Source organism: Panthera tigris, chromosome A3, assembly GCF_018350195.1.
Source record: "Panthera tigris isolate Pti1 chromosome A3, P.tigris_Pti1_mat1.1, whole genome shotgun sequence".
Lineage (NCBI taxonomy): Eukaryota > Metazoa > Chordata > Mammalia > Carnivora > Felidae > Panthera > Panthera tigris.
This window is the reverse complement of record NC_056662.1, coordinates 73,841,726-73,862,110: the sequence shown is the minus strand read 5'-3', so window position 1 is coordinate 73,862,110 and position 20,385 is coordinate 73,841,726. Positions and strand designations below refer to the sequence as shown.

Sequence of the window (20,385 nt, the reverse complement as noted above, 5' to 3'; positions counted from 1 at the left end):
TTTAGTCATGGAGATAAATACTGCTCACATACTCACCCAGTAAATACTGTATATCACTAAGAACCAGAAGTAAGTCCAGAAAGAGTATAGCATGCTTTAAAAATGTCTAATACAGAAACCTGGCCTCATCTGAAACATCAGGGGTGGCTGGGATAGGATGAAGGGGTGGGGAAATAAGGAGCATCCTAGGCCATGGAAGGACATGCCAGGCCAGGAGGATCACGTCTGTAGAAACCCCAAGGCAAGAAGGATAATTGGACATACTTTATGATAGCAATTTTATTGAAGCAAAGGTGGGAAAGTCTAGCAGGAAATATACCAAATCATTTACGATGTTTTCTTTTGGAGAGGAATTGGCAATGTTCGTTTTCTTATTTATGCTTTATTGAAATGTTCCAAATTTTCTAAAATGAAAAATATGAGTTTTGTGATCTTGGGGGCAAGTCGGCCTAAAGAAATGGGAAAGAGCTGACTAGAAAATCTAGCCCAAAAGTTTCCCATGTGAGAAGAAGGGAAAACAAGACTCTCCCAGTCACTCCAGGCCAGAAATTCAGGAGCTGAAGTGTGAAGCTGAAAAGTAAACAGTACGAGAACATAATTAGTGCTTTGGTGATTTAAAAGGTCCCTAAATACTCAAAATGTATAAGCTGTGAATGAAAAGGAACAAATGTGTACTGAGCCCTCTTATGTGCCAAGAACTATCCTACTCTCTTTATGGCATTTCCTGGGAACAGTAGTATACAGATAACGGTGCTTTATTTCTACAATTTGCCCACTGACTGTGTTCCTTTCTCCCACACTAAACCCTAGAAGATGTGAATTATAATCCCATTTTACAAATAAAAATGAAAGTGAGATTTAAAGAGAGGTTAAGTAATTTGCTCAAAGCTGAACATCTATTAGGTAGGAGGGCTGAAATTAAAAGAAAAGTTCTGATTCCAAAGGAGCTCCTAGGACTCCTGTCACCTGTATAAATGTGATGGAGATCGTTTACATTAAGATTTTCCCATTAAGAATTGGGGAAAAAGTATGATTATGGTTGTTTTGCTGCTAGCCAAAAGGGACAGTATTGTGCTGGTAGGATGGTAGGGGGGCCTGTGCTGTGGAGAGCACAGTATTTCTAAACATTTACATTGTGCCAATGGTCTGTTCTCATCACATTAGAAATCTTGTCTAATTTAGTTCTCAAAACAAGCATATGACATAGGTACTATTATCATCCCTAATATGCAGATAAGGAAATTGAGTTCTAGACAGGTAAAACAATAATAGCTTGCCCAAGATCACACAGAGCTGTCACAGCAGGCAAGATGGATCCAGAATCTGTAGGCCTAACCATCACACTACACTTCCTTCCTAAATTCTTAACGGATTTTCTTGGTTCCTTCTACATGTGAGTGATCTATTTCCAAAACTTCCTTCCATGGGCTGGTACCTCTGCTTAGACTGGTGAAAAACAAGTTTCTCTGGAAGCTTGAAGCAGGCAGAAAACCACTTTGATACTACCTTTTACCTAAAAGTTTTGAGACCTGGCCTAGAGAAAGTCTGCTCCTAATTCTTGGAATGGAAACTAAACAATAATCCTGAGGCTCCTATTGCCCAAAAGCAGCTTGCCTTGCAAAAACAAAGTGTCTAGCTTAGTGGTTCTCAAACTGTAGCATACATCAGAATCACTCAGAGAACTTGTTAAAATGCAGATTGCTGGGCACCACCCCCAGAAATTCTGACTCAGTAGGTCTGGAGTAAGGCCCAAGAATTTGCCCTCTAACAAGTTCCCAGGTGATGCTGATGTTGCTGGTGGAGAGACTTTGAGAACACCTGACACAGTCTCAAGGAAGGCAAGACCATTCTGGGAAAGAAGCAAGACTCACGGGAGTGTCAGCACCTTGCACCTAGGCCCTGAAACTGAGTTTCTCCCATCCTGGCCCCAACTCTCCTTTCATGACCTAATTCCAGAGTAAGTGAATGAGGTGAAGAAGAAACTATGGCTCTCAAACCTGCAATGAACCAAGACTGGAAGTGTTTGCTGAAAAAAACAAACAAAATAAAACAAAAAATGGACGTTCACTTGTTTTGTTTTGCTTTGTGTTCTATAGTGGTTTTGTTTTGTTTTTGTTTGGTTTTTGGTTTTTGGTTTCTGGTAAGGGATTCTGATTGATATGTCATTTAGGTAATTGTCCTTAACCTGGAAGTAAAAGCAAGACCTACCCAAGCTTTAAAATGTTAGTTACATTAATCCTCAAATCTCTAAGTTCACCTACAAATGTACAAAATAAAAATTCCATTTTACTTTTTGAGTTACAAAGGAAGTCCCAAAACCCAAAATGGTGACTTAAGTGACAACCGAGCGCCCTCTGGTGGGAACTGAATTCTCCATGGTCCAAAGGCTGCAGGAGTGTTTCCCATGCTAAACAGCAATAAATGAGATTTCCATTACTTTTTGAACTTTTTGAAGTCAGTGAATGTATTGTGTATTGAGGACAAATATAAGAAAAAAGACTGACTTGAGGAGAGATATTTTGGAACTGTTATGAAAACCGAAGGAAGCTAAATTTTAGATGAGATTGATCTAAATCAAATCTGTTACTCCTCAGATTTTTACCCACTAGTTTTAGCTCCATTGATGATTCTTGCAAGAATCAATTACTATGATGATGACAGAAAATATTTTTATTTACATTATAGACTCCAAAGCACCTAAATAGCACGTTAATACACATAACTAGAATTCTGGAAAACTCTTAAAATTATCTCAAGTTATAAATGTATTCTACTGGGGGCACCTGGGTGGCTCAGTCTGTTGAGTGTCCGACTTCGGCTCAGGTCATGATCTCACAGCTCTTGAGTTCCAGCCCCGCACAGGGCTCTGTGCTGACTACTTGGAGCCTGGAGCCTGCTTTGGATTCTGTGCCTCCCTCTCTCTCTATGCCCCTCCCGCCCTCACGCTCTGACTCTCTCAGAAAGAGAGAATAAATAAATAAATTAATTAATTAATTAATTAATTCTACTGGTCTCACTTGAAAATGCCTATGACTTTCACTGAAGTCATCAGCCTTGTTTCCATTTACTTGACATTATATAAAACAATCTTTTGTATTTTGTAAACTATCCTGACCCACTGCGTGGATCTCTCTGAATTCACAGCACAGAGCTATAGGTTCAGAGCCAGGTCTAAGGGATTCAAGTCAGGACATCTTTAAGATATTAAGTCGAAGAGGTAATCTCTAGAGTTTGCATGGTTGCTAGTAACCACCAGCTGGATTATTATAACATGACATCAATGTTTTCCTACCAACCCTTCAGTCCATCAGAAGAGCTGATGAAAATTTTGAACAAATTGTATTTTTGAACATAGTAACTGAATTAGAATTCTATTCTGCATTTCCTTCTTTTTAGAATTCTAATAATAGCAGCTAGCATTTATTCAATGTAAACTATGTGTTATTCACAAGCTTACTGGATGTCTTCCTATTTCCATGTTCCAGATCAGGAAACTCAGACTTAAAGTGCTTAGAACTCTCACCCAAGTGCACACAGCTAATAAAGAACAGAGCAGAGATTTAAAGCCAAGAATTTCTAACTATAGTCAACCAGTATAAGGAGGCATACTACCGCCTCCCTTTTTTTAAATCTTTTTGCCAATAATAAAGAAAAAGACAAGTAGGGACACAAGTAGTATTCTCTTTGAAGGTGCCCCATTATCTTTATAAATCTGTTCCTCTTAGACTCCTTTATTTCTATGGAGGCAGCAGCATGTTCTCAATCCCTTGTAATCCAACCATTTATAACATTTGACCTAAGCCACACTACCAAATGCAGTGAACTACCCAATCGTTTTCACTGCTGGTCCCCTCCTCTCTATTCCTGTTTCTAGCATTCTGGTGCACCATCCTGACTCTTCTGTCTGGCTTCAATCTCTCTACCTCTATTTTGTCTCATTTACTACCCAAGATCATTCTTCCCAAAGCCTGGCTCTGCTTGCACATTTGCCCAATGCAAAGCCCAAGGCCCATTAGGCATAGAACCCTAAGACATTCATGACTTGGTTCCAACCCACCACTCCAGTCACATCCTCTTTATCATGCTTAGCAAACTCTTTACTCCAGTCACAAACAGGAAGTCTCAGCTCTTCTCAAACAATATCCTGAGGGTATCCATGCCTTCTCTGGGACATTTCCACCCCATCATGTCAGCTAAATGCAAATCTTACCAATCCTTCAAGGCCTACATCCAAATACTACTTTCTTTATGATTCCATCATTCCTGATTATGCAAACTAGAATTTACTTCTGCTCCTCTAAATTTTGTTTCTACTTCCCCTGTGCCATTTATTGTTTCTCACCTTGTGCTACAGGACAAATCCACGGGAGTGGTTGACAAGTACCTCAAACTTCGCATCTGATGTCATCATCTCTCAAGTCTAAACCTTTCAGAAACCTGGGAGTTATCCTGAATCCTCCTCCTTCCCTCAGCCTCACCCCTCACAGTAAATCAGGGTCCAGATTTTGTACTCCCCAAATATCTCTTACATTTGCTCCCACTGAGTACTCTTATAATGCCCTGGTTTAGGTTCCCCCTTATCGTTCACAGAACTATAGCAATTAGTGTCAACTCTGTTCTTATATCTGATCTTACTTACTTCCTCAAATGCATCAACTCACCACATAAGACGTCTCTTGGAAATTCAAAACTCCACACCACTCTGCTGCTTAATACCATCTGTAGGTTCTCCACTGCCCACAGAGCACAGTCCAAGATCCACAGCAGAGAAACTTCCATCCTCCACTTTGCATCCTACTACTTTCCACCTTCACTTTACAGTTGAGTAACTGCAAACGGATTCTAGTTCCTTGAACACACTGTTATTTTACACTTCTCTGCCTTTGTTCTTGCCTGGATTAACCTTCTCATCAACACTCCTTTTGCAGGGTTCTGCGTTGCATTACCCTTGGGGATACCATTCACACAGGATACAATTTGTTGTGCCAGCAATAGCCCTTGGTACCCTCAGTCCCTCTTCTCTACCTAATGAACTCATACCTGTTATTTTGGTCCAGTTCAAAATTCATCTCTCCCAGAAGCTTTCCTGGAATTCTTCAGTAGTCTTGCACATGGCTTCTTACCATATTTTAAAACAAACATCTGGTTATGTACTTGCTTCTCCCATTACCAGGCTTGAGGGCAAAGACCATGACTTGTCTTTGTAGTTCTGACTCCTAGCCCAGTGCCTCACACACTCAATAAATGTTAGTTAAACTGAAATGTTATGTTCATGCCATTTCACTTGCAGGACTGTGATTTGGTAGAGAGAAGGAATTCTGGCTTACAGCACATATCTTTACATTCTTCATAGACATCATACAGAAAGCTGACTGAGTTATCAGCATACCCTGGAGAGCTTTTTTTAAACATAAATTAGTTGGAATTGAGCATATTTCAAAGGTGGCATATATCACATCATTGGGGGTGGCGAGATAGCAACCATTTCTCCAACAGTGTTAATTTTCACTATATATATATATATATATGTATATATATATATATATATACATATGATACAATGTGACTAATAGTTTAATAATTTGATTGTGATAGGGAGCTAATGCTGAGTGAGTAGAGAAAATGTGTATGAGACATAGGACACAGAACCACTTTCCTGGAATGGCTGGCTACTCTGTTGGCATGTCCGATATTTATTTGAGTATATGTTTTTTCTTATGTTAACTTTGATATTCATGAATTGTGCTGCAAGCAAAATTGCCAGGTAAGGCCAAAGATTAAAGAGCAAAATGAGGCTCTGGAGTGAGTGGAATGTAAAGAAAATGAAGTGTGTTTTGTCAGTTTTAATATAATTTATTATTTTTAGCATCTAGTAACTAAATACATTTATATTCAAAATTCCTTTATTATTGAAATCCCTGCAGCAAAAATAACTTGGTTATTGCCAATCTAAAATTCTCTAACCCCTAATTTCCTGTTGCTACTGAAACAATTGTTTTGATAACATACTTTATGTTGTGAAAAGTATCTTAGGAATGATACTATTGAATTATAGCAAAATAGATTATATTTTTTTAACAACGGCATTGGGACAACTAGCTGACTGAATGGAGATTACAGACTAGAGGAGAAAAAAAACATTAAGCAACGTCAACATGACCAAACTTGAATTCATCTTTTTTCCTAAATCTGACTTTCTTCACACCTCTCTAACAGAGGCACAGCTGCTCACACCTTTTTAAGATGGGCATACTATGTCATATTTAACTCTTTTCATGCCCTCTCCCCAGTATCCAACGTATCAGCTAGTCTTATCAATTCTACCTCCTAAGCATCTTGTGAATCTATCCACTCTTTTCCAATGAACTCCCAACAACCCAGTTTAGACCTCCATCATCTCATATCTGGATTTCTGCAATAGTCTCCTAATGAGTCTGCCCCCTCTATGCTTGTGCTTTACCAATGCATTCTTACAAACCACAGCCAGAGTGTTCTTTCTAAAAGCAAATCCAATCAAGTCACTCACCTGCTTGTAACCCTTCAATGACTTCCCACTCATTGTAGGATAAAAACCATACTCCGTAATGCGGCTAACAGAACCCTGCATCATCTGGCCCCTTCTCTAGCCTCATCTCTTGTCACTTTCTCCCTCAAACAGGCTTATCCAGACACAATGAATTCACTTCACTCGTCTCTTACTTTCTGGCTTTTGTATATGTGTTGAATCTGCATAACCACTGTTTTTCTATCCCTTTGCCACTTCCCTACTTATCAAGCAGCTTACCTGACACCCCTTCCCACCAGATTGTGTTGGAGTCTGAGGTCTCTGTTCTTCATGTCATCTTGTACTATGTCCATAATAGCTGCTACCATACCAAATTGTTTTATCTGTTTCCTTCTCCCTTTGTCCCACCAGACTATAAATTCACAAAGGTAGGAATTTTGCCTATCATGCTCATTCTCATACTTCAGGGCTTAGCAATATCTGGTACATAGTGGGCATTCAGTAGTTAATTAGTCAAATGCATGGATGGATAAATAAACTAATGAATGAATAGAAGTATAATGTGTTATAACCAAAAATTATTGTAGAGTATGAAGACCACCCTCAGGTTCTAGGATTCACTAGAAAGATTCACAGTATACAGAGAAGCTATTATATTCACAGTTATGGTTTATTACAGCAAAATGATACAGATTAAAATAAGCAAGGGAAAAGGGCATAGGGCAGAGTCCAAGAGAAACCATATTCAATCTTCCAATTGTTCTGTCCCTGAGGAGTCTCATGGACAGTGCTTAGTTCTCCCAGCAATGATGCATAACAACACATGCAAAGTGTTGCCAACTAAGGAAACCCACCTGAGATCTTTGTTACAGGGTTTTTATTGGGGATAATCACATAGGCATGAAGCAATGAAGTCTTATATAACAGTCGCCAGCTCCCCACCCAAAGGTCAAACTGATGCAGATGACCCAAAGCCCAAGGCATAAAAAAACAAGCATTTGCCACCAACAGGGTTAGCATACATAAGCTATCTAGTGTGATACAAAGTCTCAGGTATACAAAGACACAGTTATCAGGAAGAATATTCAAGGCATCAGAGGTTACCTCCCAGGAGGTGGTCAAGACCAGTCCTGAAGATCCTCAGAATGTGCAGGGTTTGGATAAATTAATCCAACCAATTAATCCTTTACTAGTGAGTTAATCCTTTACCACTTATAGAAATTCAGTAGAGTGGGGGCGCTTAGGAAGACCTCCCAACAGAAATGACACTGGAGTTGTATAGCAAAAGACACACATCAGTCAGAAGAAATATAGGCAAAAAATGATGATGAACAAAATCATCAAGGCATATGCCAGAATGGCTCTTTAGGGGACTGAAAATAGCTCATATGGCTGCAGTCCTCTCTTCTCACAGATATTCAAGCTTCCATGAAGTTCCTATTGCTGCCCCTCTCACACCTGTGTTTAACCTCTCTCTCTCGGACATCTTTTTAAAAACTGGAAAAATGAATTTACATCATCCTGTATTCTTCCTAATCTGTTTTGTATGATGTGCAGAACTTTCTGCCCTGTATCTCACAAATAATTTCTTTCAAAGTATTTTCTGCATCTATTTTTAAAGTCATAAACCAAGTATTTATTATTTTCTTTCTTGTAACAACCTTGCTTAGGGGCAGTGAGAATACTACACTCAGGTCACCTCCTGAGTGTGGGAGAGTGGTAGGATAGCAGAAAATATTGGAAAGGAAGAATATGTATCTCAAAATGTAATCTCACTATATTTGTATACCTCCTTTCAAATTTCTTAAGAGAAGATAGTCTTCCATATGGTCTGAATTCCCCCATAACACATTGCTCATGAATTTATATTAGGTCAAGTCTTTACAGCCATGATCCCTTATTCTTTATAATTAAGTAAAACAGCAAATGTGAAAATAGCATAGTGCCTATACCCAACACTCAATAAATTATTGTTGAAACTGAACCCTAATACTCTAAGTACCATTTCAAAATTCAAAAAGAGCAACAATTTGAATGTACATAGAATTCAAGATTTGACTGAAGTGTACCTTCTTAACCATCAAAGCAACCAAACTTTACAAGAGATAAAAACTCAATCTAAAATTTTCCATAAGAAAATACTGGGAGGACTAGAAGAGTTAAACTTTGAGGGGGAAAGTGAAGCAAACCAGCTATGAACAATTAAACTATGTCTAAGGCCAAAACCAAATTAAAGGAGGCCTAATGAGAAGTAGGTTGAGGCCTAAAAGAAATCTCAAATGCCTTCCTCACCCTGATATTACCTTGCAATGAGTCCATGGGAGTTTGTGTTTAAAGAGCAAAAATGTGCAGGCATTTGCTACAGAAATTGCTGTTTTCTTACATATGGTATATTGTTCCATAAATGTTTAGTGGTAATGAGGATGATGCATATTGCCAGCAGAAAAAAGACACAGGGATTGTTTAAAGGAAGAGAAAATGCAAATACAGATGCCCAAATGAAATTTTTATGAATTTATTAATTTTTGAAAGTTTTATGAAAGACTTTTGAAAAAGACAACAAAATATTAAAACTAATATTACTGCTCAGCTTCAAACCCTCCTCTCTCATAATACTGATGCATGTGTATAACCACAAAAGAAGTTTTATTTTAAATGAAAACATTTCAAGAAAACGTAGACATTTCAAAAACCTTGAACATCATCTCTTTAAAAGAAAACAAAGCTGTGAAAAGCTAAAGGTTTGTGATTTTAATGAGGGTTAACAATGATAATGAAAAGCTACTTTGCACACAATAGTCTGTTCATTGGCGATAACTCAGGCCTGTCTGCAGAACCACCTGTTTCATATCCAAGACATGGTAAGTGCATTTTAAAACAAAACCTTAAGAGATTTCATGACATTCTAAATTTGGATCATTATCATCATCTTATACAATGAGCCAAAACTCAAATGTATGGTTTGCTTCTCTCCCGATCAACCTTTTATATACTTGTCAAAGGGAGAAGCAGAAAATTGGGTAAGGGATGGTTTTATTTTCTTCCTGAGCAAACATTAGCCAGACTATTCCAAAATCAGATCAAAGATATAATTATTCTGTTAAGAAAACACAAAACAAACTTAAGAAGCAACAGAAAATGTTAATATGGTCTGAAATTCCCACTAGCATAATCAACCAAAAACAAGTACCAGAACTCTCCTCCAAATCTTAATCCATGTTAATTACAAATGACAAATATAGTTAATATAAACCATAATGGTCTGAACTAATTTGACTGAGCATGCAATGCAGTGTTGGCAAGGTCAGGCTTTTGTGCTCAATTACTGTTCATTCAAGCTGACTTTAAAGAAACTTTTGTGGGAAGGAACAATGATCCCAATATCCTACAAACAACTAACCAACATGAAAATTTAAATAATCTAATGCAGGTTTCAGTTAGTTAGAATTCTAAAGACACACAACTCATGCAAAAGTCTATTTGTAAATTGATTCTGTTCATCACAATTCGGTAACACTCTGTCTGAGGTAATTTGTGACAATGAATTGAAGGCATCAGGAGTGTGGTCAGTACAGGAAAATCAATCTATTAGGAAAAATTACAATGACTAGTGGTGGCAGAAGAAAATAAATAACCATAATGGTGATTGGAGGTATCTTGACACAGAGGGAGACAGCTATAGACTGAGGGTCTGAATACTGAACCCTAGCTATTTTAAGGTATCAAAAAATTAGGGATGATCCCCTTACTGGGGCAGATGTCTTTCTGATTCTCTTTTATTGGGATGGAGGAAATTTTCAGTACACCAAGAAACAAGCTGAAGGGGTTTTCACTATCCCGAATTCTTGTCCAAATATGTAGTAGCAAGTATTACCATGGGTTACCGAATCTGCTCCTACCCTCTCTCTGAAGGTGGGAGTTTTCAGTTATTCAAATGACCCAGAACCTCAAAACTGCTCAGGTCACTTGGTTCCCAGTGAAGATACATAAGAGATGTCTACTATCTATACTAGCAAGGCTAGGTGCCCATTCCAAAGGAGTAAACCTTTACTGCTTTCCTCATAGCAGAAAATGTGAGCCAGTGGTTGAATCCAGCCATGGCTTTCTTTTTTTTTTTTTTTTTTTTTTTCTTAACGTTTATTTATTTTTGAGACAGAGAGAAACAGAGCATGAACAGGGGAGGGGCAGAGAGAGAGGGAGACACAGAATCCGAAACAGGCTCCAGGCTCTGAGCTGTCAGCACAGAGCCCAACGCGGGGCTCAAACTCATGGACCGTGAGATCATGACCTGAGCCGAAGTCGGACGCTCAACCGACCAAGCCACCAAGGCGCCCCCAGTCATGGCTTTCTTAATGAATCCATGACAATGATGAAAAGGTGTTTTCTTAAGCTTTTGCTCTATCCACTTATTTCAGTACTGAGGCCTGTGAATTAAACTGACAAAAGACAGATCAACAGGACAAAAGGCATGCAAATATTGTTGATGTTAATATTTTTACATGTATAGGGGCTTCACAGAAAAAAGGGAAAACCTAAGGATATAGTTAGATTCAGAGGTTGTACATTTTAACAAAGGGCAATAAATTGTAGAAAAAAACTAGACAAAGGAAAGGGAGGTTTGGTGATAAATTGTGGGAAAGTGAGTAGGAAATAAATGAGGGAAACTAATGGAAGAGTTATTTTAGTAAAGTATGTTGATGCAGACTCACCTTAATGCCAGCCTTCCATTTCTAGACAATGGTCACTTTCCTCGTCCTGGTACAGGAGATGGGGTATATTTACGCCACCTTCACAAAGGGAAATTTGTGTTCAGCTTTAAGGCAGATAAAAGGAGGGCAGAGAACATCAGTCTTGACATTCAAGCCAAATTTTGGATGAGGGTCCACTTTGCTACTACAAAATGGCCATACAGGGGCATTTAAGAATATAGACACCAGCGCCTGCTTCCCATTTAAGAGAATTTGGAAGGTAGAGGCTTACTGAATTCACCTGCAATGACCAGGCAAGAAATCAGTGTTTGAGAGAAGCTTCAATTCCACTTGTTTTGGGGGCAAAGATGTGTGGATATGTGGGCCAAAAGAACCCAGGGAAGCTGTTTTGATGGTATTTCACCCAAGAAGGATAAGAGCCAAGACAAGAGGATCTCAGCACTAAGAAGCTGTGCAACAGACCACCAGGAGTGGAAGCTGGGAAGGTCACAAAGGGTCACCCCAAGAGTACCCACATTAGGAAACTGCCGTTTTGGAGGTCCCAGCAGAGGTCACCAGGCAATTCCCACATCCACCCCATATCATAGCCAGCTTTTGTACGTCTGCAGTAATAGTGGACATGAAAACCAACAAGCATCAGTCAAATAAAAATTCCACTGGCTCCAGAATTTGAATTCTTTCATCCTTCTTCTATTCCCTGTTCCTGTGTCCCAATTCTTAAGAACCAGAAAAATTATGGAGGCAGAAGCAAGTTACAAAAAATAGTGAAAGAACAAATTATGCCCTTTTTTCATTTCTCCAGACTAATGGAGAAAAGAGGTCTTCAAATGCATGTGAGACCCACTTCTGCTTAGGATTCAGAAATCTGGAAAGAGCATCCCATCCTTATAACAAGAGTAATAGTAACAACAGTTACAACAAAGCCGGAGAGTCTGAAAATTCACAACTCTTCTGAAACCCATCAGAGAGCTAAAAGTGACAGAAAAACCAGTGAATCTGAAATCTAAAGATAAGAGTCTCCAAAGACAAAGAGGACATGAGCTCTTGCTCACCCAACATAGTCACCAACAGACATGGGTAAAAAGAATCCAACTAGATTTTTTAACCAATCGCTAATGGCTCAGTGTGGACTAATGAGAGTATATAGAACCCATGGAGACTGCAGACACAGGAATTCACAACCTCTCACAGGCTCTTCTTGGACTTCACCGAGCACTCACAAAAAAGACTGGGGTAAAAGCAAAACTCCTGACAAAGGTGCAGGTCTGGGGAAGGCACCCGGCAGCGCTGTGGGGAAAGCAAAAGCCCTACTGGATTCTCCTCCCCTATCTCTCCATAGGAATCAAAGCTCTATGCTCTGTGGGAATGTGACAAATACTGTTAATCTTAAGGCGCTGTGAAAACCCAGGTAGAAGAAGGAATAGAACATAATGCTTTACCCCAGGGGAAAGGGTAGAATACATGCTGGGCCCAGAATTACAGCTGGGAGAGGGGCATGAGCACTAAGAATCCATGGACACATTACCTTCCTAAGACTGAGGGTTAGTCAGAACAGCAGATAGCACTGCACACCCCTCACCTCCCACCTCCAGGGTAACAAGCTACTCCTAACAAGTAATGGTGGTCTACTGCCGGGAGATAGGCCAGGGCATGCTCCCAGAGAAGCAGTGCAAAGGGAAACAGGGAACAGAGGGCACACTCAGATGAGTTCTAAAGAGAACTTAATGAAGAGACTATTTCTGGTGGGGAAGGCAGATTGTGGAACTAATGATGAGGAATGCTGAAGGCACTGAGTGATGACCAATGATGGGAAACTGTGAAGACTTAAAGTGGCAAGGAGAAGAAATAGCAATTGGAGTGATAGCTAGAGCCCAGCAAGCAGGTAGCAGGCAGCTGCAGTCAATGCCACATCATAAGTAATTATGTTCTATACTTTTAGTTTCTCCCTCATCCTACCCTTTCATCGGCTGCTGGTGTCTCTCATTGGCTGACCAAACCAAAAAAGAGCCAGGGAGTTGGCGTGCTGCTATCCATGCATCAGACCTATGGGGGCACAGAGAAGAGCCAACGGTATGGATGGAGTGGGTGCAAATGGAAAATACCCAGCATAATCATCCTAGCTTGACTACTGCATCACCAAGGGATCCACCTCCATAACCTTGGCAGCCTCTCCCTCCTCAGGGTGCAAACCTGAACCTTCCTTCTTCTCTCTACCATCTTTCTAAGTGATATTATGCATTTCCATGGCTTGTGATATCACTGGTATGCTGATTACTTTTTTTGAATTTTTTTTTAATGTTTCCTTATTTTTGAGAGAGAGAGCATGAGTGGGGGAGGAGGAGAGAGAAAGAGGGAGACACAGAATCCAAAGCAGGCTCCAGGCTCTGAGCTGTCAGCACAGAGCCTGAGGCGGGGCTCGAACCCCACGAACTGTGAGATCATGACATGAGCTGAAGTCAGATACTTAAAGGACTGAGCCACCCAGGCACCCAATTACCATTCCTTTCCTTGAGTTCTACACTCAGATCCAACTGCCTTGACAGCTACTTCTGGGTGTCTCCTACACTGCATTTCTGACTCATCTGATCCTGTTAATTATCTTAATTCACCCCTGCCAGTATCCAATTCATCAACAAGCTAAAATATATTCCAGATCTGCCCATCCTTTCTCTTTGTCACCCTTGTCACCATATTACTTCTGATTTCTACACCTATTTCTTATCTTCCTCCAATCAATTCTAGACTCAGCAGTCAGAGGGACCATCTTAAAATGTAGACTAGGTCATGACATTTCTCTGTTTAAACTTTACAGTGTAGTCTTCCCCTACCTCATCTTTGCCACACCCCTACTTACTACTCTCTAGCCACACTGGCTTTTCCAAGTCCTCATAAAAGCCAAACTCTGCAGACTCAGGGACAACCGTCCCCCTTCCCAGTCACTGCTCCAACCTGGCCCCATGTTTCAGAACTTGTCTCCTTTTCATCCCTCAGGGTGGCTTTAATGTCTCTGCAGAATGGCTTTTCCTGGCCACCTTATTTGAAGTAAGTTCTTCCATCTCATTGTTCCCTATCTTCTCACCTAGTTTATTTTCTTCTTACCATCACCCTCTGCTTTTTCTTTTTATTTGTTTGGTTGTGTTTTTGTCAGTCTCTCATACTAAACTTCAAGCTAATAATGCAGGAATTATTATGCCCTGTGATTGTCTTACACGCCTGTATGCCCTGAGCCTAGCATACTGCCTGGCATAAAGTAGGTATGCCAAAGACTATGCTAAGTTCCATAAAAATAAGATTGCACTTAAATCTGCCTAACAACCCTAAGAGGTAGATATTTTTACTTTACAAGTGAGGAAACTGAGGCATAGAAAGGGTAAGCAACTTAACAAGAGTCACATGGTTAGGAAGTAACAGGTGAAATTCAAACCTAGAGAATCTGATGCCAAGGCCAGCACTTTTAACCACTGTGCAATACCTACTCCCACATTCATTTCCATGGATGAAATAATGACTACACATATTAATTAATAAAGTGGAAGGGCGGTCATAGATTGTACCCACAAGTCAGTATGCAGAAGTCAGAGAGGCTAATATTGAAGACCTCCAGTATTAAGACCTGAAGATTGAGTGTGCCAGACTGACAGGAGAGAAAATGTACCAAGCACAGAGACTCATACATGCAAAGACACAGAGGCAGAAGAGAGGGTTGTATGTTAGGAGGGGAACAAGTAGTTGTTTCCTTGGATTATAAAATGAGAAGAGAAGAAAATAGGTAGAAAGTCAAAACTGATGAGTCTAAAAGGCAAAGTTTGTAGTCAACACAAAGCAGTTTAGATTTTTATCCTGTAGAATAAAGATTAGGAAGTGATTAAAGAAAATTAATCAGAATGGAGATACAATTAGGCTGTGATTTAGAAAACTCCCTCTGGCAGTGACATAGAGCAGTCTTCTTAAAGTTGAACAGCCTACACTTCTTTAAGAGAAAAAGTATCAGTGGACTTGGTGTCCACTGATACTTTTTGTACAAATACATAAGAAGACACAAACTCCTTAGTCTGGTACCTCTTATACAGTCATCAAACTGAAACAATTGTATATACTTCATAAGCCAAACTACAAATCAAATTAAATTTTAATTAACAGTAATTTAATGCAATGATGTTTTACTTAAACAAAATTGCCATTCAGAGCAGGCAGTGGTATTAACTATTTGGATGCACATTCATTGGAGTTTGAAAAAAAGAGAAAAGGAGATCTGAAAAATATTGCTGGTAGATTTAAATTAGATCATCTTTAATGTCCTTCAGGAGTTATAGGTAAAGAACTTCCTCTTAAATTATATTTTGGCTGTTGAACTATACTTGGCAGAACTATATTTCTAGAATGTGACATCTCAGATTGAACCTCAGAGAATCATAGCTTCTTTAAATACAAATGATGCTGGCAGGCCAGGTCCAGGGACCCAGAGGGGGTCCCCCAGGACCAGCCAAAATGGTCCTTGGCTTCACATAGGATGGAAATCAAACATGAGCCAGCAGGAAGTGAGAGCAAAGTTAATTGAAGATATAGAGAGAGCAGATACAGATGGAGTGTCTGGGAGACTCAGAAAGGAAAGGAGTATGAGTCTTGTCTTTGTTTGAGGTCTGGGGGTTTTTTACTGAGGATTGTGGCCTGGTATACCTGTCCTCTCAGGCATCCAGGGACTGGTTAGAATAAAGACAGGGCCCAGGTGTCATTCCTTGGAGCCAGCAGGTCTTGGCGTTGAGAAGCCTAGCTCCTGGTTGTCTGGAATATGCATATGATAGCTTTGTCCCATCATTCTCATCTGGTCCTTCCATAGATGTTCTATATTCTAAAGAAATCCTTAACTCCTTGTCCCTTACAAGGGGGACACACACTATTTACATTCTGAGGCACATGTAAAGTGGTGGTGCAGGTCGTAGCATGAACAGGAGCAGGAAAAGGAGCAAAAGCCACATTTTTAAGGAATTCTTCAGGTTCCCTATCTCACAACCACAACAATTTAAACTTTTTATATTTTTGCTTTTGTGTTAATCTTTTTTTTTTAACGTTTATTGTTTTGAGAGAGCAAGAGAGACAGAGAATGAGTGGGGGAGGGGCAGAAAGCAAGAGAGAGACACAGAATTCAAAGCAGGCTCCAGGCTCTGAGCTGTCAGCACAGAGCCTGACACAGGGCTGGAACCCACAGACCATGAGATCATGGCCCGAGCAGAAGTCGAACGCTTAACCGACTGAGCCATCCAGGCACCCTGTTTCTGTGTTAATCTTAAGATACATAATGTAGTGGCCACTGTTAGGCAAACAGGCTTGAGCAATAGAATGTAGGAAGGGCCCACAGCGACACTCTGGCTGAATACAGACAGGACCATCAGGCGACTCACCTCAAAATACCCATAGACCCTAACTAACCAGTGGACAGCAGTTACCAAAATAGAAAAAAATTCCCAACGTCGCCATACCTCCTCACTTTCTCCCTTTAAATACAGCCCCCACTGCCTCATTGCAGACAGCCTCTCCTCTGCCGTCTTGCCCACTGCTCCCTTGTAGTATATTCAGTAAACTATCTCCTTTGTTCTGCCTTGGGTGAAACTTTTCACCCAATTGTCACCCCACATTTGGGGGCCTTCATCTGATCAAGAGAGACACCACACTCAATATAAACATAGTCTGGGTCATCTTTATGACTACTTTATAACAAATTTCGATACCCACCTTTACCTTTAAATTTATGATCCAATTACTACCATATCAGTTATTTTGGGTGGGTGTGAAGAAACAGGTGGACTTAATGTGTGAATATTGCTTTCCAGTATTTCCAGATGGATGAAAGTTTAATAGATCCATGGGGCTCTACAGGAAAGACGGTTGTTCAGTATTTCAGAGGAAACTAGAGGGAAAATTAAGAAAAGGATGGATCAAAGCTGAATCTGCCATTTACTGAGTGCTGACAATGTGCCAGGTACTGTGATTAACATTTTACATTCTCTATCACATTTAACCTTTACAAAAACCCCAGAAGATACATATTAGTAACCATTTCTATAAATGAGGAATCTGAGGCTTAGAAAGGTAGAGTCAGACAACTAGTAAATGGCAGAGCTTAGATTGGGACCACTCAAGACTAACTTCAAGTTTATGCTCTAAATTAGTAGGCAACACCACCTAAATGAAAGATTTTATAGTACTTAAGTGCTTTACCAAAAGGTGATTTGGTATTCTTATTTTATAAATCCAAAGTCATGTTGTATTGTGGCAAATAGATTATGACAGATTTGTCATTAGGACAGGTTTCAATAGATTGGTCTTGAAAACATTGTGGCAACACAAAGTAAAGTCATATGTAGAGCAAGAGGCAAAAAACTTATTTAACACTAAATACCCCTAAGCAGTGTTAGTAGTAATCCCTTCCAAAATCAGTGATAACAGCTCCTGGAAACTAAGGTGTCAGGGAGCTGCTTTGCCACTAAATCATTTGTTTGAAGTTCAACATTTTTAGTTCTTAAAACCATGTTCCACTGTGTGTTGGATTTTTTTGTTTGGATTTCTTTGGAGGAAGGAAGTTACGACCTTAAAAGAGAAATATGACCCTCATAATAATAATAAAAAAAAATCACTGGTTTATTCAAGGAACCATTATGAAAATTTTCTAACAGACAAGATTAAGAGGAGTGGGAGAGATTTATCTACTCCCTAAAAATTTACCAAATTCGAATTCCAAAAATTCTTTTTCTTCATTTTCCGAAACATTTCCTTTAAATACTAGCTGGCATTTTGCATTTAATAAAAGTTGGTTTAAAAAAGATTAACATTTGATCAAAAGGGGCAGAGAAATGAATTGCTAAATATTAACAATGGAAATGAAGATGAATCACAAATGATGTTAAAGATATCTAAAATGATACAGGTCAATAAGAAGTGAAATTAACTTACTAGAAATAAATTAACATAAACCTTTGCAGTAATATTTGCGTGAAATTTATAAAGTAAAAACCAGGGCAGAGAAGCGGCGAGACCTCTTTCCATGGACCACAACACAAATTCTGTAATTGCCAGTTCACAGAAGCCAAATAATAATGAGTTGTCTGGTGGCTTCTCTTATTACTATACTTTACTTATTAAACATATACATTATTCTAGAACTTTTTAAAACTACGATAGCGCCCGAGCGCGCGCGCGCGCGCACACACACACACACACACACACACACACACATACACACACACGGCATTACGTTTCCAATTGTCTTTCACTGGTAGATACCTCAATAGGAAAAACAGGCTGTCACAACTGCGTTCAGCTATGTTTGACCCTCTCTAGTCTTCGTAGGAAGCGGCCAAGTAATCCGCAACCCCGCGTTCCCCGCCCCCAGGCACTACGGAAACAAAACTGCATAAGGCTCCGCCCCACCGTCTGCAGAGTGAGCCAATCAGGGTGAAGCCCGGGGTGATCGCGTGCCGGGTGTCATGGCGGCCTGCAGGCGTTGCTGCTCGTGCTTGCGGCTTCGGCCGCTCGGCGATGGTCCCCTCCGCCTGCCTGGGCGGGACCGGGCGCTCACCCAGTTGCAGGTGCGAGCACTGTGGGGTGGCGCGGGGTTCCGAGCCGTGGCCGTGGACTTAGGCAGCAGGTGAGTAACGGTGTACGTTCTCTGTCCTTTCGCAAGGCATCCTGTCTAGCTATCGCATGTATATTCATCTCCCAGGCTAGAAATCCGGCAACACAAGTCTCGTTTACCCCTCTGTACCCCAAACGTAAAATGCTGGATTTCCCTTTCCGGGTTTGGAGTCTGTCTGCTGGTACCCTCCCCTTTGCCGCGCTGTCTCAGCCTCATGTCCTTTGCCTCTCGGTCCTCCCTTTTACCCTGTTCCGGTTTCCTTTCTCCAGCTGAGTCTGTGTACTTGGCTTTCATCTCCTTTATTTGCTTGGATTCCTGGACTCCTAAGTGGGTAACATTCCACCTCGGGATAATGAGTTGATAATGGATGCCTACGTCATCCAATCCAGTTTATTGTTTAAATGCGTGGCCAGTATGACCCTGGATAGGAAGGGAAGGAAAACGTCAGTTTATTGAACGCTAGTTTTGTGATACACTCTTTTTAAACCTGTGGTAAACGTGCTGTTACCCCCATTTCATAGTTAAAACAGAGGCTCAGAAAGGTTTAGTAACTCTCTCTGAGTCAACAAAGCCAGTACTTTGATACTAGGTGGATTTTATGTTTCTCTCCAAGCCCATGTTTCTGCTAGGGGTCCGTTTGTCACAATTCACGTCTAAAATAACAAAATGGATCCTTTTTGGAATAAATTAAATTGCTACTTACTTTATATATTTATCTTTTTTACATATACTTTAAAATTCTTTGACCCTCATTCGTGCAAAAAGTTGAAAAATCTGTTTTGGATTACAGGTCTTGTTTCCTAACTTACCGAATCCTGAACAAGTTAAGTTTTTTGTGGCAAAATGAGAAGACTGGTCTAGGTCAAGGGTCAAACTTTTTCTGTAAGGGGCCAGATGGTAAATACTTTAGGCTTTGAGGACTGCATACTGTCACATATTCCTGTTTACAAACCCTTTAAAAATGTAAAAAAAAAAAAAAAAAAAAAAAAAAAAATTAGCTGAAAGGCTGTACAGAAACAGGCTATATAGTTTGTTGATCCCTAAACTAGATGATCTCTAAGCACCCTTTCCACTTCTGACATTCTTTGATTCTGATTTTTTGAGGGAGAGGATATCTCTTCCATTATTCAAGGACTTAACATTCTTTGAAGAAATGCCTTAGCGGGGGCACCTGAGTGGGCTCAGTTGTTTGAACATTAGACTCTTGATTACCGCGCAGGTCATGATCTCAGGGTTATGGGATTGAGCCCTGCGCTGGGTGTGGAGCCTCCCTGAGATTCTCTCACCGTCTCTCTCTCTCTCTCTCTCTCTCTCTCTCTCTCTGCCCATCTTCCCCACTTGCATGCACGTGCTCTTTTTCTCAAATAAATAAAAAGAAATGCCTCAAAGCATTTCATTCAACAGACAGCTACTGTGTGCTATACAGACTCCTTTAACGGACACAAAAGCAACAGTATTAGTCCCTGCCTTTCAAATTTTCCATAAACAATCTACTTTAAATATTTCATTTATTAGTCAGCCTGAAAGTTCTTTTAAACTGT

The 20,385-nt window shown here is 40.1% G+C and overlaps 1 protein-coding gene and 1 long non-coding RNA gene across 8 annotated transcripts in view; one reads left to right on the top strand and one right to left on the bottom strand.

The window, feature by feature from the left end:
• The window catches only part of LOC102961254, a 130,335-nt gene extending 111,155 nt beyond the window's left edge, over positions 1-19,180 (bottom strand). Inside the window, exons 1-5 of one of the 5 annotated variants that reach the window (XR_006215725.1) lie at positions 19,090-19,180; positions 13,171-13,257; positions 11,215-11,292; positions 5,041-5,118; positions 302-570 (exon numbers count right to left, since the gene is read on the bottom strand). This is a non-coding gene — a long non-coding RNA (uncharacterized LOC102961254). Of the gene's footprint in view, positions 1-301; positions 571-5,040; positions 5,119-10,799; positions 10,942-11,214; positions 11,293-13,170; positions 13,258-18,492; positions 18,605-19,089 lie in introns of those variants that run through there. The other 4 variants (XR_006215728.1, XR_006215727.1, XR_006215729.1 and 1 more) reach the window with 4 other exon arrangements.
• PNPT1 (polyribonucleotide nucleotidyltransferase 1) overlaps positions 18,676-20,385 on the top strand; it is a 48,528-nt gene continuing 46,818 nt past the window's right edge. For all 3 annotated transcript variants that reach the window (XM_042981424.1, XM_042981423.1, XM_007075384.3), the window contains exon 1: positions 18,676-18,856. In XM_042981424.1, coding sequence (XP_042837358.1) covers positions 18,696-18,856 — 161 coding nt within the window. In that variant the 5' untranslated portion in view covers positions 18,676-18,695. The remainder of the gene's footprint in view (positions 18,857-20,385) is intronic.